General features: G+C 36.2%; 1 protein-coding gene across 5 annotated transcripts in view; it reads right to left on the bottom strand.

The window, feature by feature from the left end:
• Window positions 1-18,214: 18,214 nt before the first annotated feature.
• The window catches only part of NEDD1 (NEDD1 gamma-tubulin ring complex targeting factor), a 39,015-nt gene continuing 29,823 nt past the window's right edge, over window positions 18,215-27,406 (bottom strand). For 4 of the 5 annotated variants that reach the window (XM_088141905.1, XM_088141906.1, XM_088141904.1 and 1 more), the window contains 5 exons: window positions 27,101-27,324; window positions 26,119-26,266; window positions 25,533-25,689; window positions 21,727-21,793; window positions 18,216-21,244 (listed from right to left, as the gene is read on the bottom strand). In XM_088141905.1, coding sequence (XP_087998031.1) covers window positions 21,140-21,244; window positions 21,727-21,793; window positions 25,533-25,689; window positions 26,119-26,266; window positions 27,101-27,324 — 701 coding nt within the window. In that variant the 3' untranslated portion in view covers window positions 18,216-21,139. Of the gene's footprint in view, window positions 21,245-21,726; window positions 21,794-25,532; window positions 25,690-26,118; window positions 26,267-27,100; window positions 27,325-27,406 lie in introns of all 5 variants that reach the window. The other variant, XM_025166765.2, reaches the window with a different exon arrangement.

Genomic DNA, 27,406 nt, shown 5'->3' with positions numbered 1-27,406 from the left:
ATTCTAGTCAAACTGTGGAGTCCATTTTCTGACCTAGGCTACCTAGAAGGGCTAACGCAGGGATAATAAAATGCACTTCCCTGTAATCAGTTGCTTGAGCTCTTCTTAACTGCCTAAGGGCTTCCTGAGAGCAGCCTGCAAAGTTTCCTGAAAACGAAGCTTTGGAATGATTCAGAGACTTGCTTCTGCATGGCCCACAGTTCCACAGGTAAGGAACTTTGCAGATGACTCAGAGATCTGTACATTGGCAGTACAAGTCTTGGCTAGGTGTTCTGAGCATTCACAGTAGAAATATAAACTGAAGTCTCTGTCTCTTTGCTAATGACAGGGATCTTTTTACTGCTCCTATTTGGTACAGGCTCATAAGGACCCATTATAATTTTTAGTACCTATAAACCAGCTGTAATGTAACTCCTGACATGCAGACACACCACCTTTTAGCCAATAAATTATCCAATCCCCGCTATTTGCAAAGCCCCTTTACCTCTGATTTAAAGCTTTTTGAATAATATAACTCACTAGGAGTAATCCAGGATGTCTGTTTTCTTCTCTTTGAGCTCATCCTCACATTCCCTATGAACATGTCCAGAACTGTTTTATATGGTATGTCTTCATGCTGCTGCATTCATCTCATCCCACAATCGAGGCAGCTTAAAGACATTTTTAGCTGTTCCAGCTTTAAAGTTCCTTACTACTTTAAAGGCCTTATGAGCCTGTACCAAACAGAAGCAGTAAAGAGATCCCTGTCATTAGCAAAGAGACAGAGACTTCTCCTGACATGATTTTTGCCATGGATACAATCTAGGATGATTTGTCAATTACGTGGTTGATACTGTGTTCAAGGCCTGGGATCTATCTAGTTTCTCTTGGCCAGTGTTGCCAGTTGGGCAGTTTTCCCACCCAATTGGGCTAGAAATCAGTTGTGGGAAATTTTTGGTGTTTGCGGGTGATGGGGGGGTGGTTTGGCTATTTTGGGCTATTTTAAGGGCGTGTTGCGCTATAACAATTTTGGGCATCTGGCAACACTGTTCTTGACCACTTTAGGCTGCTGTGGGCATGACCCCCCCCACCCCCCCCAGTCCACAGGCACTGTTTTACAGGTCCAATCTGTTTTGGTAGCAAGAAAATCTAGATTTTTTTCAAACAGGCCTCTCCCCTTGTACCCATCAGGTCTCCATATCAAGCCCTGCCTTAAGGACCTGATTCAGCCAGGACAGAAGTCATTTCTCTTCCTCTCTGCTACTTTAGGCCATAACTCCCCACACATACACACACACACATACCTGTCAGCTGTCAGTAAAAACTATTAATATCTATTGCCAGGACTCCAATGGCAGGATAAACTGGGAGACATGGCTCTTTATCTGACAGGTGTCCAACTGCACAGGTAAAGAACTACCTTTCCTATATTTTCCTGCCACTCTGCCAATCTTGTGCCAAACCTGTGTTTAACAATAGCTTAAAAAACAGCTGGCAGGAACACAAGGTGGCAGTGAGAGTTGCTGTTGCAGGTACCTCTGTTAGTTGCGGGCTGAAAAGCAGAAGAATTAGAATGTGGGGGTGGATTGAATGAAGAAGGAGTGACAGAGGGAGCTAATGGCATGGATAACTTCACAAGAGGAAAAAAATGTGCTTCTGGTTAAGGAGGATGTTTGGAGATACAGATGCACTAAACAAATGGAAGCCTCAGCTAAGTGAGCAGGGCTTCCGATGGAAAAACTTATTAGAGGGCTTATTGATAACTCTGTCTGAATGTTTGGCACATGATTCCAGGAATGAACTCAAAGGTATGCATACATGTGCACACACCAGTCAACCTTGCTCAGACTACACAACAACACACATTTCTGAAGTTCTTTCCCATTTAGGAGGTTGTGTCTTTAAACACCTCTAGACTATTGACAGACTAAGCAAGCGGTTGGAACAATTGAGTTTTCTGAAACAAATGATCAAAATAATAAGTTTCCCTATCACAAAATGGGGAACATGCATATAAATTCTAAACAGGTGTGTTCTTAGAGATGAACTATTTCATACATGTCACATTTTATGCCCTTAAGTATATAGATATAGAATGAGGAATAGAACATTCACAAAAAGGATGGGGGAATCTTACATTTCCATTCCAGTTCTGTATACAAGGGCATGAGTCATAAGTTCCCATAATACTCAACCTATTCTATTTCTTCTTTGAAATGGTAGCAAGGGGGAAATTCAACTGGGGGGAGTTTTCAGTGGTAGTCAGGAATATCAGCCAGATAATTGGACAACATCTTCATATTTCTCCCTATTTAAAGAGAGGCAGACTTTACAATGTCAGGAAGAACCTCAAAGTATTTTGCTGCTCAGAGAGGAGAGGAAGCGGTAGCCCTTTCTCCACAAGACAAAGTGCAGAGTTTCCAAGCCATCCCCCTCCCCCCTGCTTTTTTTGGGGGGGATGGCGGCAATTCTGACAGGATATTCCAGAAATGCTCTGTTACTAAACTAAACTTTTTAGTACTCAAATCAACACCTGCAACAGGTATTTCACTCTGGCTAAGTGAAGTCAAACCTGCAAACCAGTTGCAAACAAAATTCAAGTTTCAAATCAAAGTTATTCAAAATAAGTTTCTGCAACCTATACCTATACAAGTATTAATATAATAGAAGAAGCTGATTATTCATTTGATTCCAATGGTAAAAAGCGGTTTAATACAACTTTCCTCCTGCACTTCTCTCAATTTTAGCAATACAAAGCTGCACATATTAAATATGACTGATTGCATATAAAATTGAAGAGACAACTGAATATTTTATATATTCAGTAGCTTTAGTGTCATCCGACACATAAGCAGGGAATGTTGTTATACAGTACATAATTTAAGGTGGCAATGTAATCTGAATCTTTTATTTACTGCTTAGTTTTAGTATATGTATGTGAAATATTGTGCACAGGATTATTCAGAGGTTTCAGTGCAGAAAAGCTTCCCTCTCTCCCCCTCCCCTTTATTCATTATCTAGAATAAATCTCATGCAAAGCCTTCAAACATGCTGTTTCTTAGTGTTCCAGAACAATCGCCTAAACAAGAGGATATATTAATCCATTTCCATTTTTTACAGAGTTGATATTATGTTATTGTTTCCCAAAGTCACAGGCTTGGCTGCACCTGAAACTTTCATTTATTTAATATTTAGACCACCAGGTTAAAAAATATCAAGCATTAGGGAGACAAGAATAAATTACAGGTTTCCCGCTTCTAATGCAATATTCAAAATGCAAATCTTATTGCCTAAGTTTACACTATATCCTGTTCTTTTTTCCCCTGATTTTGCACTCCTGTCAGGGCATCCCAGCCACTTACCAGAAAGTCCCAGAGAGCAGGGCTGTTTACAAGACTTTGGAAAAGCATTTCAAGATCTGGTAAAATTAGCAATGAGGTGATGCTCCAGAATCTTTGGTGCTTGACCCAAGCAATACCAAGCCTCACCTGATGGAAGATTTGTTGCTGCTATTGCTGCTGTTCTTGTTATGCTCTGCTCTGGTTTTAATGCTTGAAAATACTGTTTATTTTGCATTTCTAGCCCAATCCCAAAGGAATCTGAGCAGTGAACAGCAAAACTAAAGGAGAAAAAAGCAATTAAAACAAACCCCAACTAAAAGCAATTAAAACAAACCCCAATTTCACCCCCAATTAATCTTTTCCTCCTCTGTTCAATTTCAAATAAAATAGACTATCTAAATAAAATGAAGTATTTATCTGTCAAATGTATAAGGCTTTCCAACTATATAGTGACTCTGGATGGCAAAAAAGATTAAATTGAAAATAATATAATAAAGAGGAAAGAACAATGATGTCCAAACAGAACAATAAAACATACTATCTAACATACATATTTCCATAAGAGCCCTGCCACATACCCTAACCCAAGGCCTGAGGAAAAAGTCATTTTTAAGGCCCATTTGAACAAGGGCAGGGTAGGGTCCATACAAATTTCGAGGGCAGGTACTACAAAAGGTACTTCCTAAGTCCCATCACTTGACACTATTTGAAGATGGGCAGAAATGATTGCAGACAGCAGCCCCTCAGATAACCAGACTCCATGCCATGAAGGACTTCAAACATGATTACCAGCACCCAGAAGCCTACTGGCAACCAGTGCATTTTACAAAACATTGGTGTTATATAGTGATATGCCCATTACTGCATGCCCCACTGTATTCTGGACCAGCTGCAGTGTCTGAGAGGTCTTCAAAGGCAGTTCTATTTAGGACACTTAGAAATAATCTGCATACAGTACAAGATGACCAAAGAATAAATGGAGGACCTCTCTGTCTCTTTGAGCAGGAGCTGCAAGTCCAGGAAAACCTGCAAATTCCAATCAATCCAAAATAGAGTAGTACAATCCCATTTAGAACTAAAATGAAAATTCTCCAGGACTAGGTGGTCCAAATACACACAGCCACTCACTGTTGCTAGGGATGATCCTGAGCCTATTCCTTCCCCAGATACTGGGCAAGACCTTGACACCACCATTTGATCAGCCTGAGGTCAGGATATACAACTAGGCACCATTAGCATACTGGTACCTAATCTGAACCAATGGATTACCTCACCCAGTGGTGTCATATGCATCAAACCCTCTGAAACTGCAGCCCAACCATCTTCCTTTCCTAAAAAGGGATGGTTGGAGACTGGATTCCCTTCATATCTTCCTCTGCACATACACACATGTACACAAAATATACTATAGCATTATTTACTGTGTTTTCATGTACCATGACAAAGAGGCAACAAAAGCCTTTTGATGTGCTAGCTTTGATTTGTTCATCTGTTTTACATGTTTTGTCATAAGTAGTTAGCTTGAATTTTTCTGCAAGAAAGTAAGGAAACACTGGAGCATAGAGAATAATAAGAATAAATAATAATTTATTAGGTTGCCAAGTCAGAAAGACTGAAAGCAATGTACAGAGTTTAAAATATCATACAAGTACACAATGAATTACAGTAATACTAGCACATTGGGAAACATGCAAACAAAATTCCAACCGCTTATCATCAACCAGGCAGAATCATAGAATGCTCTGGCCTGTTTGAAAAGCCAGATGTCAAAGTTTTCCTAAATGACAGCAGAGTCGGGGCCAAATGAACATCAGGGTGGAACAATATTCAGAGGGAAGGAGAGCAACAAATAAGGCTTGCCCCCAGGATCCCAAAAGATGGCACTGTTTGGTTGATAGGACCTGGAGCATTCCCGCCCTGCCTGATCTTAAAGGACAGCCAGAGTCAATTGAAGAAAGTCTGTCCTATAAGCCACCTCATTCCAAGCCATGAAAGGTTTTATAAATGATAATCAGCACCTTGAATTGCATCTGGAAATCAACTGGAAACCAGTGCTGCTTGCAAGTTAGAGGTGTCAAATAGGTATAGTGAAGCTATACCCATAACTATTCGTGCAGCCACATTCTGGACCAGCTGTAGTTTCTGAGTGGTCTTCAAGGGCAACCCCATGTAGAAAGCATTACAGTAGTCCAGATGAGAGGTGATTATGGCAAGAGTCAGAAAGACCACAGAACTTACCACTGGGTTACTTTGGGCCAATTACTTTGTCTCAGCCCAGCCTACCTCTAAGGGCTGATACTGTATAAATGCATTATATAAATAAATAATATGAAATGGATAAGCATTTGAGAATTTCATTTTGTTGCAAAGTGGGGAAAAAAATAGAGAAATAAGTGACATAAAGATGAATTCCATTCCAGGCTGACAAGATATTGCTATTTTAAACCATTTAAGTGAGTTACGATCAAAGAGGAAGTAGATACAGAGCAATAAACAGATCCTTGCCTGGAATTTGGAAGCAGCTAAACAATCAATATCATTAAGTAGATGTCCTTTCCTTCTGTAACTCCCAACCTGATTTGCACTTTACCTTCATATTTATTATCTACAAATTTAACATGCTATTTAGCTTGTTTTCCCAATCCTAAATAAATATGTTAATTTAGAAAATCAATCCCTGATGCTCTCTCTGGATACACTACAATTTATAATTAACTTATTTATTTTCAAATTCATAAATCAAATACTCATACTAGACTCTGTGAATTTAGATCAACAGGTTTTCAGCACTGCCAAGGAATGTTTACAGTTCTTCATTAGTTTTAATTCCATGTAGTAATCTTCATATCTAAGCCCATTTGAGTTGCCTTTTCCCATGAAGAATGCACTGAGTGTATTATGAAAATAATTTAATGAACACCAGACATCTGTATCAGAAGAAATACTTCCATAGCTTTAATCTTTTTAAAATGAAACTGCTTCATCAGTTATGCAGATCTTTTACATTTTGCACCAGTAAACAAATGGATCATAGTAAGTGTATGATTTCTAATAAAGTGGTAGGTAAATGCAGACATTCACAAAGGTTGCAAGTTTTTTTCAACTTTCAATTTTAACATAATTCAAGACCACTGGGATTATGACAAATTTGCTAGAGCTTCATCTTTTGATCATAAGCTAAAAACATAATTGTGTATAAACATACAGTTATGTGGAAGTCTTATACAGTAGATATGCATAGAACTGCATTTTTTTAATATCCAGAAAATGGCTTCAGCTACTGTTGTTGGCTATTGTGCTTCACAAAGCAAAAAAAATAAATAAAAAATCCCAAAATACCTTCATTCATCCTTTTGAACATCTATAGAAAAGAGTAAACCAGTAAGAGAAATAACTTGCAAGCCAACTTCAGAACCTGTACATTTGTTGAATGAAGTACATTTAGGGTAAATTTCATAGACTTCCAGCTCAGTGAGTTTTATAAAATTTCCTGATACAACTGACCTTTCTCATTTCTTTTTTTGAAAGTGAAGAAGGCTTGATTACATACACAAAATATCATGCCTTTAGTTAATTTATTGTGAACATTTGAAATATAGACATCTCCTTGTAGCAGCTTTATGAAATAATGCTGAATAAAAACACCAAGAAGAATTTTGGGGCCTGCTATGTCACCCAGAATAATTAATACTATGGCAAATTCTTTTGTTGATAAATATTGTAGCACATCAAGATTTACACTTTATTTGTTTTCATATTCACATAAGGACAGGAACAGCAAGAGCTTTCACTCACAGACGTGAAGTATCATACAAACAAGAAATATTATCCTACCAAGCTCCCTATTGTTACAGTTATTCCACAACTGTTGTGTCCTTACTTATGATGACCCTGCTTCTTAGCTGTAAGCACTTTCTAAACTGTCCACCTGAGATTTCATAATGGACAAGGCCAATCTTTAATCTTTCTTATGCATCTTGGTCATAAAAATATTTTGTACTTAGAAGATAGAAAAAATGGCCATATTGAGATACATATCTGGTTATTTATTTTGGTTGGTTGGTTGGATGTATGTATTTATTATGTAGCAGTGAGCCTTAGGCTCCTAGGCTCCCATTCCTTTTTTCTCTGTCCTTGATGAATGAAAGAAATAATTTAATTCTTTTGTTTATGATTTCTGCTTCTGCCAGATATGGAAATAGTCCTTCTGTGAAGCCATAGTTAACAAACCAGAGTATTAAGCCACAGCTTGGAATCAGATTTTGTCATTAATTATGGCTTATAAAAAAATACATGTTTTTCTACTGGATTGAAAAAGAAAAACACTGTTTATCAGAAACCTTGAATAGAAATTTCAAATTTCCATCCATCGTGTTGAAGAGGTGAGAATTCACTGCAGGAGCTCCTAACATACGTATTGTCACATCTGATTGTGACCTACATACACTGAAATTTCCATGGCAGTCACTTCAAGGTATATTAACTAAAGAACAGGCAGAACCACACTATATGTTCAGAACTACTGTATATCTAGCTCCAGTTAAACAGTAATCACTACAAGCTATTTTCTTAAAGCTGAAAATAACAACCTTAAGAACCATTTGGAAAATGTGTTTCAAAAAACACTAAGCATTCTTCTGAGACAGGTATCAACAATGTAAGCTTCTATCAAACTCCAAATGAATCATACTACCTTCCAAATAAAGTAAAATAATAATTTTTTAAAAAATTAGAAATGATCAAAATGTTGTGATATCACTACATCTCATGATGTTTTGCAGATTTCCCAGGAAACCACTATAATTTTCTGAGATTTCAGCTAGTTTGTGTAAATTTACAAACATTTCATGAAATTTTGCAAAATATTTTGGTACTTTGGCCATCTATAAGATTACATAGTGATGCCAAAGTTTATTTTACCCTAACCATTTGGTATCCTAGGTACCTCTAACAGCGTTAACCCCAACATCAAAGCTATAGAAAAGTAAAAGAAGAGCAACCCACAGACACGTTTTTGCCATTCTTAAATTACCCATTAATTATAGTGAGTAGGGTCTATTGTCATGTGAACAAAACTAGAGGACAGTTATTTTGTTCTCCTGACTCCTCCCTTAATGAGAAACTTTTGCTTCTTTCAGTTGATCACAACTTATTATTACATTCAAACCTGAATGTGGATAGATTCAGATTCAGAGAAACTGAAACTTGTTTTGAATATGCTTTCTTTCCTATAGTTAAACTAGAAGTGTTTTGTCCAGCTCTTTCCAATGTAGGGAATTCCATTACTATAAGATTCCTGGTAGGTTGCCACCCATCTACTGCTTGAAAACCTGTAACAGCCCAAGGAAACGTGTATTACTGTTACATACTTTTTACCATCAAGTAATTATTTGCACTGTTAAGCTAAAATCTTATTTTTGTAACATGAATTCACTAGTTCAGGTCCTACACAGTAGATGTTGCTGAACTATAATTCCCCACCAACATGGCCAGTGAAAAGGAATGCTTGGAATCTAGGATATCAACTTCAGCAAGACCACAGGTTCTTCACTCATGATATGAAGCAGTTGAAAACAAATCTTCTTTACCAGTAGCCATTCAAATATTTGAAAAGAAATGCTGTAATACTGTCTCTTGATTGTCTCTTCTCTACAATAATCATACTCAACTACTTCAACTTTTCTCATTAGATTTGAACACCAGTTTCTTTGTTATATTTAGTGGTGATTTCCCTCAACCAACATCTTTTAAAAACAGTGACATAATACTACACACTAATCCATAAAAATCAGAATAGAAGGGTGCCTTCATTTCATGGGATCTGGATTTTGATGCAATCTAGCATTGTATTTGCCTTTTTAGCAACCACATTGCATTTCTGATTCCAGTTTAAATCTCAATCTCTCTCTCTCTCTCTCCTTTTGCATCTGATCATTCTTACCTGAAGACAGAATTTTAAAATTATGTTTATTGAAATTTATTTTACTAGTTTGGTCTCAGTTCTTTAACCTGTAAAGATACTTAAATATGTGTTCTAAAATACTTCCTGTTCCAGCCAGTAAATATGAGCAACTTTTTTAGTCCTTTAGACAAAGGATCCTGTTGCAACCTTTTTTTTTCAATAAGGAGATGGATTTTTTTCTGAGCAACCAGGAACAATTAATTACACCCTTAGAATCCTAAAAACCAAGTACACATCTGCTAACGGTACAATTATATAACTGACATTTTACTTGTTTACCAACAATAATATTATGGGGAAATTTCTTGCTAAAACTGTCTTCTGCCAATAAGCTGTTAGGCTTGTTTTGAAGGACTTGTAAGATAGTAGCTCCCTTTAAAATAAGCAGGTAAGGATTATTTGGCACAATTTTCCCCAACATATTGAGGAAGCAGATCCCTACTCCTTTTTGTATGACAAAGATAGTTACCAAATCAATATATAGTACATTCATTCTAAATGTTTATTATTGCAGCACAGTGACATTTTATAAATTATCCACAATGTGTGCCAAAATTCTCACCTGTTCATGAAGGTAAGATGATTTATTCAGCCAATGTTCTGTATACAAAGCCACATTATGCTAAGGCTGTTTTAAGAACCACCTACATAAGCATGCTAAAATATTTAATAGGTACATAACCATTCACTCTTCTAGCCAATTGGCACTGTCTTCAAGAGTAACCAATTTTGTATGTTGTAAAAATGATATTTCCCATTATTTTTTAGTTTTAGAGGCCAGATTTTCCTCATATTCCAGGTGAGTCCTATTAAAACTTTTTTTAAAAAAAAGATTCTGACAAAAGACTGCAAGAAGGAATTACAAGGAATATCTCCCAGTTCTCCTGACCAAATTATTGACTTAGATAAAGTCAGAACTTAACTGTAGAAGAGAAAGAAAAATCAATTGAAACAGTGTGTTTTTTAGGTTAAAATTACACTTCTTAAAACAAATATAACTGGAGACTTGAACTCCAGGAAAAGGTACCTCTGTAACAATTGAATTTGGTCCTAAATCTCTTTTACAGACACTATACAGAACTAGCAGGAATTGAGCAACCATCAGTCTCCAAGGAAAGAAAGCAAACAGGAACATCAAGGAGAAAGATGGTGGGAACCTGTCCTGCCTATCAGCAAGAGTCAATTCCCCCGATGAAGTCTAATCAACTAGCCATGCTGTTGATTCCATTTATAGAACAAGCAGTTTAAATATCTCATCCCAAAAGTGAATCAGAAAGCTTTCATTACAGCTGTCATTTGGGAAAGGTTGTAAGATACATGTTTGCTGGAATAGTTTTTTCTGTTGCAAGATTCAATTATTTCAGTGGCTGTGTTTTTATTTGATCTGATTGTACAATTTTTCACTGTTACTGCAAATGATTTTAAGCTTTTCAGAAAAATGTCAGGCTTTTCTAAATAAAAGGTAAGAGCAAGTCAGGTTAGGCTAATAGAGCCTGGCTTTTAGGTTGCTTCCAATCTGTTTTTGATAAAGGCAGGCCTTAGGATACCTGCCAGTATTGGGCACAATCACATATATACACATCCAACTTTGAAAGAAGTAATTGTCATAAAACTGAACACTGATTGAACACTTTACTATTATAGAAAAGATCTACAATGCCCCAGAACTGGCAAGAGAGAAGAAGAATCCCAAGAATGTTAAATGGAATAGTCATAAAATTTCTTTTCACAACTTGAAAAAATATAAAAGTGTTATGAACACATAGAGGAAGCAGAAGTGGTACCCAAGGAAATAAATAGCAGGAAACCGGATTTCTCACATTTGCAATTAACTCTTTTGTGAAATGAGTGAAGGGGCAGGAAGAGAGGCTATTGAGGTTTCAAGTAGAGCATGCCATGCAACCTGTTCTGAAATGCTCCTAAGTTAGCCTGCTGCTTTCACATGCAATGAAGGCAACGATTCTGTCACCACAATTGAAATAAAGTGCATCTGTCAGACCGGTTGACATTTGTATGTTGGATGGAAGAGGCATTTTTTTTTACTTTGGACAGCTAAAAGTCTTAGATTAGCTCTGATCATGCACATAGACATTTTAGGAGGAAAGCCATATTACCCTATGGTAGCAGCTCAAAACTTATGCCTTTAATAACATTTGTTTGTCAGAAAAGGTGCTACTAGAATCTTTCTGATAATGCAAGTAATGAACTCGCATGTTCCAGCAATGAGGCTCAGTTGTAGAATAGAAAGCAGTACTGCAATGCATGGACTCCACTAGCACCCATAATTACTGAGACAAAAATATTACTAACAGCAGTATATATTTGAATATTTGCCTTTATTTTATGGAAAGCCGCATATTTTAAAAAGCATATTAGAAAAAAAATGGTTTAAAACAGTATTCCAACACCACCACAAGAGGATTTGGAGGGAGAGCGTTTTCTATTTTTATTGTAGAAAATTTGGCAGAATGGACTTATAACTGAATACCTACAATACTGTCATGGTTTTAGAATGATCCTAAATGGAGACACATATTCCCCACCAGCAAGAATTGTACATTAATCTCTCCTATTAACTGAATTTCAGAAAAATAAATTAAATGTTCTTAAATTATGGGTTAGGTCTGCTCTCTGCTGGAGGAACACCATCATAATCAGCAAAATCCCACAGAAATAAAAGCTTTTGGGAAAGAGTTGAACATTTAAGGTTTTTTTTTAAACTTTATATAAATGGTTCAATAAGTTATCCTTTAGTGTATCATTTTCAAGACACTCAAATATGAGATATATGTAAAACAAAGAAGATTCTGTTCAATCAACTACTATGTGTGGGAGGAACGGCAGCTATGTAACTCAGCAAGTACAGAGAACATGCAGCCTTCCAGTTATTACAGAACTGCAGTGTCCAGCTGCTTCAGCGAGTATAACCAATAGTGAGAGTTACTGTTGAGTTATAGCCTGCAATATTTCAAAGATCACTGATTCCCTGTCACTGCTGTGCAGATTCAGAGTAACTGACCTTCTACAACAAATATCCAAAGCTTCAATCCAGTGCCACTTACACGAGATTAAACCTCAACGGTGGGTATGTATGTCTATATATAGAATTCTGTGCCAATTGATATGGCTACAAACGTATGACATATCAGTGCATATTTTAAAAAGTTGGTCTCCCAAGCTATGGAAACTTTACTTAGGGACTGTACTTCCATAGAAAGTGGAAGTTTCTATATTGTAACAGTCGTTCAGCACAAACTATTTGCCATCAGCACGTGCCTTGTATCCTCCTGTGTTAGCCGTGGCAACAGTAGTCTTGTTCCTCTCTTCAGATTGTTCCCAATGGCAGTGGTATACATCTGTTCCATCTGTTGAAGATATCTCAGGTGCAGCATCCCCTCATTTAATGAAGAATGGCTCAAGTGGTGAAAAACATTCATGCAAGTCTTCTCTGTCTCATGCTCAGAGGCATTAATACTGTTTTCAGTCTTCCTCCACCTTTTTGCCATATGCAGACACATTCATGGTCATAGAGAACAATGAATCAAATTTAATGATAGGAAGAATCTGGCACCAGAGATTTCAGTTTAGAGCTAACAATTTCAGGATATCAGTAATAAACTTGGTAGTATCCAGAGAGGCAGGGCAGGGAAGACAATTTATGAGCCCAATCAGCAATACTTTTCTTCCTCTGAATGTATAAACACATCACTTTAAAGTGATGCCAGAAACAGTTGCCTTGGGATAATTGCTCAACAATGGAATATGGTGTGTTTGATGCCAGCCACGCTGTTTCCCAGGATCCTCTGGGCATCCTGTCCCCATGAGTTGTCATCTTCTTCACTCTCTCAGCAGTCAGCCACTATTCTATCATCACTGAGCATGCTCAGTCCTCTTTGGCCTTTTCTGGTGTTATACTCCAGATTTCGCACCCCCCCCCTTTTGTAAATTTGTGGTTCCCGAAGCCTGAAAATACTTGTTTGTGTGTGAATTGTGTAACATTGGCTACATAAGGAATCAGTCTTGGAGACTACAGGAGCCATTTTCCTGTGAACACAGGAAGCTGCTTTAATGGAATTAGCCTACTGGACCATACAGCCTGTGACTGGTGACACAATGACAATAACAGTCCAAGCTCTCAGACAAGAGGTTTTTCCAGACTGGCCTGAGGAACTGAATCTGAGATTGCCATTTTATTGATGAAATATGGTCCTTCCGCAGTGACTTTTTTCCATGTAAAATAAATATTCAAACCATTGTTTGAAATCTCCTTGGTTTTACAATAATCTGGTAAATGATGATATTCTATCTCACACCATTATTCCAGGCATTCGAGTTTGTTTTGAAAAAGTGAGGTAAATGGGATGTGTATCTTCTCATTTGAGCTCTTTTTAAAAAGTAAACATTATTTTTAAAAGTGAAGAGCCGTTCCTAGCAACCCCGAACACACTCCACTGCTTGCCTAAGCTTGGTGCCAGTAGTTTAATCCCAGCCACAGAGAAGGAAGAACACTTATGGACCATTTGGAAGTTAAATATTTTGCTTGCACTAATCTTAATTTTGTTGCTGTCACACAAAACATCCTTCAATCTGTCTAGCAGATTGATGACATTGATAAATCAATTTATTGTTTGTAGAAGAGTGATCCTGTTTGTTTTTAACCTGGGCATCTTTATTCTAGGGAGCTATGGAACCCATTGTAGGGTTGCACTGAATGCTGACTTTTATACCCAGCTACAGTTGGTGGCTTCACAATAATAGAAACATTAAACCATCCATACATTTTAGTAAGCAATATGACTTGTACTTGCAGAAAAATAGAATATTTGGGCCATATGTATTTTAAAACTCCTTATTCATGATCATACTAGACAGTTTTGGACCTTTATCACTTTTCTTTTGAGAATTTTCCTGGAAAATACTTACCAGCAGCATGCAGAAAGTAAGAACATTGTTAAGTAAAGAGATAGTCTTCATTGCACAGATCTTGTAATCATATTTAAAGCACATTTATGTATTTGTATTGTTTTTGTTCATGTTATATTTTAAAAAGCGTAACTAGACACCTGAAACCATGAAAACTTACAAACAACTCAATACATGCATCTTACTCAAGTATCAGATTTATTTGTAAGGACGGTAAAGGACCTTCTCTGGATTTGTGGGATCATCAGTATGCTTTCTGATTAGCACAAAGAGTAAGGATTCCCATAGCCTGCTTCTTCCCATCAGTCCTCCTAATAATCCTGAATAAGGATTATCCTTATTCAGGGTAATCCATGGATCAAGGATCAATAATATGAGTTTGGTTTAGCAGAGGAATTTTGTAGCACAGAAAACACCTAAAAGGATGTTGTGTCAGTAGTGGCTAGGCTTTAAGTGAGCAATTTTCTGACCATTTTTTGGCTTCTCACTGTGCATTCCAGATACTTCTGAGTACTTAGGCAATTCTGTATATAGAAATAACTTCTTTGCTTTTTCTTGCTTTGGTTTACTTCTAATTATATATAACCACCTGTTATTCACTGAAATTGGATTTACCTCATTCTTCAGCTCTGGGCACAAACAGTATACATATCCCTAAAGTAACATGACCACTCTTCCTTTAAATGCAGAGGTCTAAAAACAGAATTAAGTGAAGTCAGAGTGCCACCTCATGGCAGTTAACAATATATACATGATGTTGGTAGCTACAGAATTTTAACACCCAACCACACCCACACAAAATTAACTTCAGTAAAATATGTGTATTTAACAATCAGTAGTATCAGTCTTCATAGCCAGCCATTTTATAATGGGCCAAGTCCTAGCATTGTATCATTTCATGAAAAATATACTGCAACATCTAAATGAGCCCTACATATAGAACTTGTAGATGTTAATCAGGATTCTGACATTCTTTATGGAGAAACCTATGGCCTCCCCAGTTACCTTTCTCTCACTTATAAGCACATCTGTCAGAAACAGGCCTACCTGGGAAGGGAGTAAACCCAAGATCTACTTTGCCTCAATACTATTTAATTTTTATAATCAATTCAAAAATGAGATATTTAGACAAAGTGAAATACCATCCCCATAAGCTAGCAAGCAAGCACACAGCAATTCTGTTATAGGGATCCCAGTAGGGTTAAGGAGAGTTATGACGGACTGTGACAAATTTAAGCAGGGCCAGACAGGTTATTATTCAGGAAATCCCAGGCCTATGGGCTAGACTGGGAGGTCAAAAGACATCCCAGAAGAATGCAGTGGTCACTTCCAGACTGATGCAAAGAAAATTACATGTCCATGGAATCTCCAAGTGGGAGGATTTCTCTTTTCATTTTTAATAAAACTCATATCCTAACCTTTACAAAAAGTCCCCAAAAGGTAGTCTGGAGCATCAGTTAGCCTAAGATCAAACAAATGGTGCATTTTAAATAACTACATGTGACCTTCCAAGCCACAAAAAGTAAAAACCCTCTATCATCATACACTTCTGAAAATACTCAAAAGTAGAATATTAGCTATTATGATATGCTTTTACATGATGAGCTGAATACCTCTCTGCAGCTATTAAACTATTTGAGATCAAGGTGCTGCCTACTATATGTCTAGGAAGATGAGGATGTTCAGTCTAAAGAAGCTGTTCCAAGCCATGTGCTATGTCTGTATGCAGCACTCTCTATTAAAAAGGGACTGACCTACAATTGAACTAAGGTGAATTGATTCACTATATTTAACATTTTGCCCACAATGTTTGTATTCTCCTGAGTCTTGGGCTGATGTTGGGCTACAAACAGGCCAAGGTAAAGCATACCAAGGATTCCAGTTATGGGATCTTGCATTAGCTGAATCCACACTAAAGTTAAACAGTCTTAAATCAGGTACGTATCTTGATCAACTTACTGTATCTAAATATCAGAGTCTTTACGCTACTGGACTTTAACATGTTACTCTCAAGCAGGCCTAGAGGGCAGATTCAGAATTATTTGGTATACTAACTGAATCTATCCTTTTGGATCCAAACGCCATACTATACTGTGATTTTTATAGAAATCCTTTTCTTAAACATTTTCTTCAACAATCATGTGAAGTGTGTTAACTTTTGTCTGACCAAGACTCAAAATTAATTTCCTGTGATTGTTGAGTTTGCTTGCAATTAACATCTGGTTAATTCTTCTTAATTATCTTAATCTTAGCTGACAATCTTAATATCTGACCATAGTCCTGGCACCATAAACTAATGTCAGTTGGCTTATTTCCATTTTTTTAGTGTTTTATCATTTCTCTCATGACTATACAAACTGTTGTATTATATTTGTTATTTTTATAGAATTAGTTATTCTATATAACTAATCTTCTTGGTGGGATACAAGTATGGAAGGAAGAGGTTAACAGATCCTATAAAAATCTGATTTTTCAGAGAGAAAATGATTTAGAAGAAAGATATAAGCTTTTGTCTCTTGAAGAACAAATATTGCTTTCCCTTTATTCCTATCTCAGTGACTTGTGTCATTTTGTACCTGGAATTTTGCTCTCATAATTTCCAACACACACTAGTTTGAAGAAAGCTAAATTATTTTGCCTTGCAATATGTCAGTGCAAGGATAAGAAACAAAATGCCATATTGCAAAAAAACTAACATCATTTTTCTTAAATATGACATTTCATGGTATTTAGCTACCTGCAACAAAGCAGTAAAAATAGTATATATTAAAAGGTGGCTTAAAAAATAAAAGTATTAAAACAAGAATTCATGTTAGGAAAAGCAATTTAAATTGTAATTATATACACATCTATTCAGAAATAAACCCCACTGAGTTCATTCAGTGGAGCTTACTGTCAGGTAAGCATGCGTAGTGTTGCAGATTTTAAAAACCCTACATTCTTTGCTTTCATCACTAGCTCGCTAGAAATAACTGACCTTAAAGGCTTCTAAACTTTGTACAAAAAAGTCTTAAGGGGCAAAACAGCAACACCAGTCACGTTATTCACTGTTCTTGCAACAGCAGATATTTTGATCAGATTCCTTCACTTGCCCAGGCTGCCCCAGGCTTTCAAACCATTCTATATTAAGCAATTGTATGTTTTGTTTTCACAGCAGAGGTTAGTGATATCCCTGCCACTTAGATCACTGTTTCTATGGCAACAAAATATACATCAGAAAGCAGAGGCTTTCATTTCAGTCCTGTAAAAATAAGCAGAAAACCCCAAAAGGAAAGCACGGATGTTGGAAAAAGTTCAGTCCCACTTCAGGCTCACATAATGCTCCAGAACAACAAAAAGAATCCCAATAAATGTCAAATGCTTTGCTATATTTTGGATAATATCCATTTTCATTCCATTTTGAAGCTGCTTATTTCATCATTCACTCCATAGATTATTCCTTTCTGAAAAACATGTCACTATGGAAACAATGGCTTTAATTTAGAAGCATGTAAAAGAGGAAGTGTGAAAAGAGAAACATAGTTTGTACGTTGCACTAAAATATACTGTGGTTGGTTAAGTTTGGGTTTAGTATGATGTAGCGCCCAAACAGTTATCCAATGGAATATGATTACGTAATATGTGAGCCCAGTCTGGGTGTATGCGTGTGCAACAGAGACACTCCCTTGGCTTTACCTTGAATGTGAAATAAATCAAATGGAAACATCAACCATTGAGATTAACAACTTAACCGCATACACTTAGAATTAGAATATGAGTTAAGTAGAAAATCACCAGCAGAGATCATTGTAATAATTTAAAACTGCTTTTGTGGTCACATGAAAACTACTTTTCATGGACATTAGTGTATGCCATTATTATATTATTATTAATATTATATATTATTATAATACATACATACATATATATATATATATATATATACACACACACACATATATATATATACACACACACACACACATATATATAATTATATTATATTATATTGACATTAGCATATGCCATTATTGATTTTTATTACAACATTTAAATCTCAAAAGTGTTTCAGTTCAGTTTAATATATTACTTTTAATGTAGGCATAACTGCTGTCCATATAAGAAGTCTATTAATTCTAATGCTTTCTTCTCAACATGATTTAAGAGCCACACATTAAAATATTTCCATCCTTCTTCTAAAAGAATATTCACCAATTAATTTTATCTAGATAAAAATCTTTCCTCTCTAAAAAAAGGAACAAAGTCCAGTTATTTTCTTCCCATCATCTTACACCAACGTATTTATGTTTTCTGCCTTGAAATCCATGCTATAACAACAACATGCAACGTAATGGTACCAACCATATAGTTGTGATATATGGCAATAAAAGAACAATATTTGACTTAGAAAAATATTTTAAAAGATAATTGGATTGTATTTATTATATGATATCACACAACACTTTCTCTGTTTAGTAAATGAGCAAAGAAAGCATATTAATCTGAAAAATGGACCAGCATCCCAAAATTCACTCAGAACAGAAACCTGTGGATTTCACAGTAGGAAATTGGTTCAGTAAATTAAGAACTCACCATGCTTTCATTCTGGCTTCCACTCACCAAAGCCAGCATACCCATCAATGTACCCCATATATTGCTTGTCACCATGTCTTATTTTTAAAATCCTGGCTATCTTTCAAAACAAGTTTTCAAAAAAAGAAAGCTATCACAGAGCTCCCATAACAATACTTAGCTGAAGATTTTCCTTTCCTTTATGACAGTATGGTTTTTAAATATACATTTCAACATTTCAACTTTCTTCCCCACAGAGCCTTGGAAACACTTCTATATTGCAGGAGAGGTTCACAAAAGAATATAATAGGGTTGCAGTTTTCTGTAAATGATTTTAAGAGTTCACATGAAAGGCAAGCACCTTCTGTGCCAGATTACTGGGAACAGAAAAAAAGTCAGATCTTTAAGTCAGATATACAAGCTCAAATGTACATATTAATTGGCTATATTGGCCTTGCTGGTTTATAAAGTCAAGAGTTTTTAAAGTAATTTTTATGCAAAAGCACTGAATAGGTTATACTCTGTGTGAAAGCACTTCTTAGTTTTACATTTTTAAACATACTGTGAACAGTCCAACGATTTTGATCTCTGCAGAATACAAAAGAAAGTGACATGTCATGTAAGTTCTCTTACGTCTAGTAAGAGACTTGAAATTAGCAGTGCTTTAGATATTGGAAAAATATAAGAAAGGAAGGAAGATAAGCCCAAGGTTTTGACACATTTTCCAAGTATTTTATATCTTCTGCCAAAATAATATGCCTTACCTGTATAAGAAACTAAAACTGACTCATGCACTTAAACACATTGCCTTTCACAGTACTGTAATTCCCTTAGGTTCAATTTCGTATCATCATCACCAATTTCAGTTTAGAATATCCATCTGCTACAAGTCCCTTATAAAAAGTATACAGTACCACTGCATGCTATTTTTCTGAATACTGTAATTTTCCTATTTTGTGGTGCGAATAGGGAAAGAAAAGGCTTTGATTGAGATGTTTATATTAAATGTGGGACATACACAAGTCTGAAATCAGAACTTTCTTTCCTAAAATCACTGTACTTAATAAATAACTATGCTAGATTATAACAAACTAAAGGACATCTGGAAAAGCAAATTCAAGTTGCATTACTCATATTATTAAAATATTGAAAGCTTCTTACGTTTTGTGGAACTTACTCCAGCACCTGAGGCAGACTATCTTTCAGAAATGTAGTCCAAACTTCCTGTTGGTGGACAAAATCCATTACTACAGTATCCTGAAGCTATCCAATTTGGGTTAACAAAGCTGTAGTAAGTAAGAGGCTGCCACTTTCCAAGGCAGCCTGTTTTTATTCTGGAACGGATTGTATCACCATGTACACATTCCTCATGGATAAACTAAACATTTTTTTCCAGAATTGTACCAATTTGGAACACATTTTTAAAAATATATCACCTGGACTATCAGAAAACAATTTCTTCATCATTTACATCAGAGGCACATGTGTCTGTGATGCAAGTTGCATTCTTTTAAAAAATTTGGTGGCTGGGGTGTGCAGGGGTTAGAATCATTATATAGTAACGTTATACCAGTGTACAGGACATATTTTTCCCATGGGATAGCTAAATAATTTTAGTTATTTTGCTTTGCAGATTAAATTCTTTTAAGCCCATTCAATTCTACAACTGTAACAACAAAAACATAACAAACAGCAAAGTCAAACTGAAATAAACGAGTTTGACTATGGCTGCACTATATACCAACAAATCCATACTGAAAGAACAGCTTGAGGAATTGCTGATTTTTAGTATAGTAATACTCTTGGGTCAGGTATATTTAGACAAGACTACACAAACTGTTTATTCAAACTGTACTCTGAAATTATATAGAGATGCTGAGGGTCTTTTGTTTACAATTGAATTACATATTAGAGTTGCATTCTACAGTTACAAAGTAACCATCATAGGAAAGATAAGAGCTTTCAAAGAGCATGTGTAATATAAAAATCAAGAGTCAGGCACTTGCATTTTTCAGGCTAAAAGGAGAGAGCTCCATCAACAACACACAAGGCAAAGAAGGTTGATGAATTCTTATACAAAATACATTTCCTGTTTAGTTCCCTTTTTTATAAAGGCACTTTATATACAGATACAGAACTGGTTAATAATCCTGTTAGCTTCAGTCTTCAACCAACTTCTTACCATAAAAACACTTTGATACAAACATTAGTGCATTTTCTGTATTAATTAAGTATCTATTGCTTTTCTACATATTAAAAATATTTGGTACTGAAAGAAATACTGAATTTACACTCTACTTCAGAAATGGTCAGATGACATCATGATGTCTTAGCCACTTGGAAAAAAAATTCAACTTATTTTCTTCACATGAATAGGAACCTGTCAGAAGTGGGTTTGCAGTCTTTTATTTTCTTCACGCAGTCTCTCAATTTCTGCTACTAAACTGTCATTTATAGAATATCTTTCAAGTAAGGCATGCATTTCATTCTAGAGAGAAGAAAATAAAGTCAATATGTAAGAGAAGAATATTAAATGATCATTCATATGAAATTCTAACAGCAACATTTTAAAAGTACATTAGATTCTTCTAAAGAAAGGTAGGATTTGCAGTTCTCTAAAAGTAAAAAACCAACCAAAATAGAGTAATATTGTCACATTCCTTACTTTTTAAGTAAACCACCAGCCTGGAACGAGGCAGTGGTGTGCCTTCTTCTCAAGGGACCATTGCTGGACTCAACAATCTTGGACATTTTTTGTCCAGTCTCCAACCTTCCCCTTTTAGCCTGTTGAGAAGGTTTTCCTGATGTTTGGCTCCACGCTCATTATGACTAACAGCAAAGGATCAAGGACTTGTATTTTAAAACATCTGGGTTGCCTTCCCCAGATTTAGGGTAATAAAACATTAAGCACCGTAATGAATAGAAAGTTTGTCAACATATATGTACACCTCTTTATATTTGTATACATACCAGCTGCACATGAAACTGTTTGATCATTTCTACTTGCAAATTTACAATGTCACGATGACAAGCTTCCCTGAGGGGAGAAAAACACCAATTTATGTCACAAGTCTAGTTTTTTCTCTCCAACTCAGAGATTTACTACTACAGAGGTAATTTCAAAATGATAAACTATCATCCCACTATATCCCCTCACTTCAGTGTTAATGTATTTCTTTGATGGAACCTACTAGAAATAAGAGGCTGTTAGGAAGGAAACCATTTCTCCCCATCCTACTGCATTTCCAGTGTCAAGTACCCAATATGACAGCTAATGCATCAGGCTTCTAAATTACTCTGGTAAATGAAATACAGAGAAAAAGTCTGTTTATTTTATTACTTAAGTGTGCAAAACTCTCCTGTTGGAAAACTCTCCTATGGGAAATGCTACAAAATATTACCAACAGGACAAATGTAAGGGAGAAGTTAAATCCATTGTCTTCCACATCCCCTATCAGATGGGCCTTCCAGTCCACTTTTGTAAGGTATAAGGTGGAAATTGTTTTGCTGTAGGGACAAGCTACACATATGTTTGTGTGCACGTGCATGCATATGTGTGTGCATGTGCACAATCCAGCTAGCTGAATCCAAAACTGGAAATTAGGCAAATTGACTATTTCATTTCTTTCCTCTTAGGAAACATGCTGCAGTGTCCACACTGTTTTTCTTCCACCTCACATCCTGTTTTGTATCTACAAGTACTAAGTAATCCCCTAAATTAGAAGTCCTCCTATAGATTAAAAAGTGCACAACTCACCTACAGTACGTGGGATACTCAGTACCAGTGTCTCTATACTAATTTTTACTTTAAAAAGATAGGGAAGTACATTTAATGCACTAAAAGAGTCTATTGTATTTATCTTGAATAAGATTGGATATAGAAGTCTTGCCAACTGTTTGGATTGCTATTACTTGGTAAAATACTGTAATCACACTGCCTAAAATATTTCCTATACATTTCCAAAAAGACCTGAAATAATTACAAATAGAAAAAACTTCTTTTAATTCTCAAGTTTTCCACAAGGCAACTTCTTCTTGATATATGTCGAATAGAAAAATTGGTTGTCTTCTTAATTTTTGTTGCATTTGATTACAGTGTCCGCTTGTTTGCATTGTGCTTGCCTAGTTTATACAGTGAAGCCATCAATGAATGCATGATGTGACAAGGGGTTCTTCAGCTGGTTTGTCACAGAGCATGATACTGTTCTGTGGCCAACAGAGAGAGATTGGCCCAAGGTCACTCAGTTGCCTGCTATGCCTAAGGGAAGACTAGAACCCGAATCTCATTACTCCTAGTCCAATACTTTTACCACACATACTAGCTCTATGGTCATTATATATGTAAAAGCAATATATACCAAATAATAGAAATGAAGTATTTTATGCATCCAGTTTCCATAAGCCGCTACCAGGTGAGACAATGTGTAATACGTAACACAAAAGGAGTTGTTTATACTTTGATATGGCAATATTTACTTCTGTATCTTGACAAACTTCTAGAAAATTGTGAATCTAGGTAGAGGAACATAAAATATTGAAGAAGCAAGGATTGCTCTATAGATAAGGAAAGTCACTATCAACCGCAGAGGAAGACCTTTGATTAAAGAAGCATCTGCAATGCTTTATATGAACAATGTGATATAAACCTATTAACATTGAAGTATTTGTAGTAGCTTATTATATAATGCAAGTAACTTTATTGATTATTCAATTTCATGCTTTGCATTTTGTTTTTGAAGTAAGTGGGCAAAAGCTAAACCAGGCTGGTAAAGAAACTTTAAAAAGTGAGAAATAGAAGAAAGAAAAGGTAAAGAATCAGGCAAAAACAAACCAATTTTTGAAATGTTCTATATTTCAGAATCTAGGAAATACAATATACAGTGGTACCTCGGGTCACGAACGCTTCTGCTCACGACCAATTCGGGTCATGAACAGCACCGTTCGCAAAATTTTGCTTCCGTCCGTGAACTCCGCATTGGGTGATGAACAGGATCCGCGGCCATTTTCCCTGCCGTGACACGTGGTCGTGGCTTCCTGTAGAGAGGGGGACTCTCCCTCCAAGCAATAACCACCTCCCCACCCACCTTCCTGTCCTCCACGCCAGAAGTTACCTTGAGCAAGGTTAGCATTCTCTCTCTTCGTACTGCACTGTACTGTATCTTGTTTCATATTTTTGTGGTTTTAAAAAAAAAACACATATGGTTCAGAACGGATTAACCGTAATTACATTGAACCTTATGGGAAAATTTGATTCGGGACGCGACCAAAATCGGTTGGCGACCAAATTCAGAGGGGTCAGAACGGATTAACCGTATTTACATTGAACCTTATGGGAAAATTTGATTCGGGTCATGACCAATTCGGGTCGCGACCAGAGTCGCGGAAAGAATTAAGTTTGTGACCCGAGGTACCACTGTATTCACATAGCTTAATGCTCTATTTACCATAAATCTCCCAAACTGTTCCTAACAGGTATTTTTATATTTATGAACTAAGATAACTTAATTGCTATGTACGCAAAGCTAAACAGATTCCTGCTAATATTTTTCATTTGAAATAATAATTAATATTATGACCTTACAGATGCACCTATAGATTCTGACTCTGTGACAAAGTGAGTTTGCTCATTAGAAAACAGTTCAACTCATAGTTTTAAAATGTATTATAATGTCAATTGAATGTGTTTTCAATATGTGCAGGAAGATTTTCAAGACCATATTCAAGTGGCTTTCCTATTCCTTCAATTAATTGTAATTCTGTTTCCAATCACTGTACAATAACAAGAGAAAGTAATTCTTTTGCCAACAGCAAAGGCTGGCAAATACCTCAATATTCTGTGATATCATTAGAGCAAAAGAGACATATGAGATACAAATGCAAAGCTTCTCCACTGCCTTTTTAAAACATATTCTGACTACTCAGTCAGTTTTCCTGCGACAGAAAAAAGGAAGTTGAAGTGTTTGTGGACATATTGTGGACATAGCTTTCATTGGAAAGCTATGCTTGATGAAGCACTGCATTGCTGCCTCCTCTTTTTTTCTGGAATCCTATGGATCAGGTATAGTAGAGCCTGAGCAGATTCAGTAGTGGGAGAATCTGAGCCCCCCCTCCCCTCCACCAATTACTGCACTACAACAATTCTCTATCTCCTGACCTGACCTATCTCTGATCTCCCGGCCATACTGGCTATGGCTGATAAACTGGAGTCCAACACCATCTAAAGGTGCATCATTTCTCCAGTCATGCTATAAACCTTTTCCAGATTCATCACCACTGCAGGAACCTGTGCAACCCACTCTTTTTTTGGGGGGGGGGAATCCAGAAACTTGGAGCAGGCATATCATAAGAATACCACAAATATTGCATCCCTGAGGTCTTTCCTTATTTCTTACTAGTACCATAGTATATTTAGCAGCTTTCATCTTCAGGACATGAGGAATTTTCTGCTATCTAGCAAGTTGGAGCAAAGAGGAGACACCTACTGATGCAGTGAATTCCATGAGTGAGAGACCATAAATGTTATATGAGGATAGGGAAAAGATAGCTAGAACGTGCTATGAAGGTGTTATTAGCAGCTGTTTCAAAAATGACACACAACTTTATTAAAGCAGCCATTTCACATTCAAAAAAGCTGTTTCACTCTTGAATCAGGGCACACCAAATTCAGAATGGTTCAATTTTGAAATATTTTGTATACAACATCTACTAAGTAGTAAAACTCATGAAAAATAAATATCTAGAAAAATATAGTAGCATTTGGATACAACCATCTTTACCTGAAATCATCCAGAGTTTCTTGTATCATATTCTGAATGAAATGAATTTGAACTGATGATAAAGGCGCATTCAATCGGCTGCTTCCAATAGTATCTACTATTTTTTCAGATAGTGTACTAGCAACTCCAGAAGTAATATTGGAGGTTATCTTTGGACCTATGCAAAACAATCAAGAACATTTCATTTTTACAGGGGTAAGAAGAAGGGCAGCATCCTGCAAATTAGCATATAGAGCAGACATCTATATCTACTCTTACCATATCATTTCTCATCACCGTCTATACTGCAAAGTAAGTAAGAGCTGTAAGAATTCCTCATTCAGCTTACAAATTTAGAACAGGCTTATGACCAAAATATTAATGATAAAACCTTGAAGAATACTAACTGAAGTCACTATCTGGAAAATACACTATATTCACAGAGTTAGAAACTTATATTGTGTCATATTACCATTCAGCTCAGCAGTGTAGTAGTTAATGATTTTTTAAAATATATATATTTTAAATTACTGTTGAAATATATTTGCATTTTTTAAATTTGGGCATTTCTTGGGTATTATACCACAAAAATGTGAGTTATACATACTTGTTGAGGTAGTACCATTAACTGGTGATTCATACATAAGTTGTGTCTGGATATTCTTAATAAGTCGTTCTCTGGAATCAGGACTCTTGATTAAATTGGCAACAGGTGGAGTATTCAGACTTGAAGAATCAGAGCTTGAGGAGCTCAACTAAAGGGATAGAATAAGCATGCATTAACATCCCATAATAACGTAAAAAAAAAGGAGAGGAGAGAACTGTCAAAGTACAATAAGTGATGAGTTTTGCTACCAACATGGTTGCAGCAAGATAACAATTTCTCTCTTATGTGAAGTTTACTGGAACAGCCTATCAGGTACTGGGACCCATTTGAGATCCAAGTCGCTGGCAGCTCTCAACTGCAAAAGGTACATTTGACCTGTTTATTAAAATTTTCAAGGGGCTGTATACAAGGTTTTTGGGTTGTATCTGCTTATTTTTAAGAATCCACATCTGTTCTTAGCTGTCCATGCAATATCAGTTTCTTTATATGCAGTAGCATCTATAGGGAGGTGAAAACAGGCAAGATCAGGATGCAGAGTTACCAAACAGCACCACCCCTACCCCCATTTTGTACCACTTGAACACCACTGTACTGATAAACTGTCATATCGTGACAAAGTGCCAAATAGTCTAGGAAGCAAGTACCATAATTCTGGCATGTTAGAATCATTCAAGAAAACAAGGGCCAGCTGTCTTCATCGTTCTTTTCCTTCTAGGACCCAATGCAGATACAATAGATGATAGTTCCAAAATAAAAAGGAAGAAAAAGATTTGCACATAGTCACAGTATTCCTGATCTATCTTGGTTACAAAATTAATGCATCTTGGTTACAAAATTGAATGATTCAATCTTAAAGGGTGCTCCTGTAAGATTATATGACATAAGATGTAATAGCTTTTATGTTTTATGCAAGGGGAGAGGAGTTGAAAGCAAAATAAAAGGCAAATTTCTTAATTCACTCACAACTATAATCACACTGTACCTGTTTGATGTGCTCGCTTGATTCTTTTCTTCCATGATTTGTTTTCTTAGCATCAATATCTGGATTCTCATCTTCCTCTTTAATGGGGGATCCAACAAATATATTAAGTGGACTTGAATGAACAATTTGTGAATGTGATCCTGCCTGACTTTTTCTTGCAGGTAAAGCAGTATTAAACTGAGACAGAAAATCCACACTTAAAAGATAAGGCTGAAAATCCAAACCTACAATGCAAAGTAAAAGAAAACTAAAAACAGTCCTGGAAACATGCCTTACACATACAGATGACCTGCCACTTCCCTGATG

The sequence above is a fragment of the Python bivittatus genome, unplaced genomic scaffold, assembly GCF_059951505.1.
Source record: "Python bivittatus isolate LINGU-HERP-01145 unplaced genomic scaffold, Pbiv_v1 ctg000330_np1212, whole genome shotgun sequence".
NCBI lineage: Eukaryota > Metazoa > Chordata > Lepidosauria > Squamata > Pythonidae > Python > Python bivittatus.
This window is presented reverse-complemented; position numbering and strand designations above follow the sequence as displayed.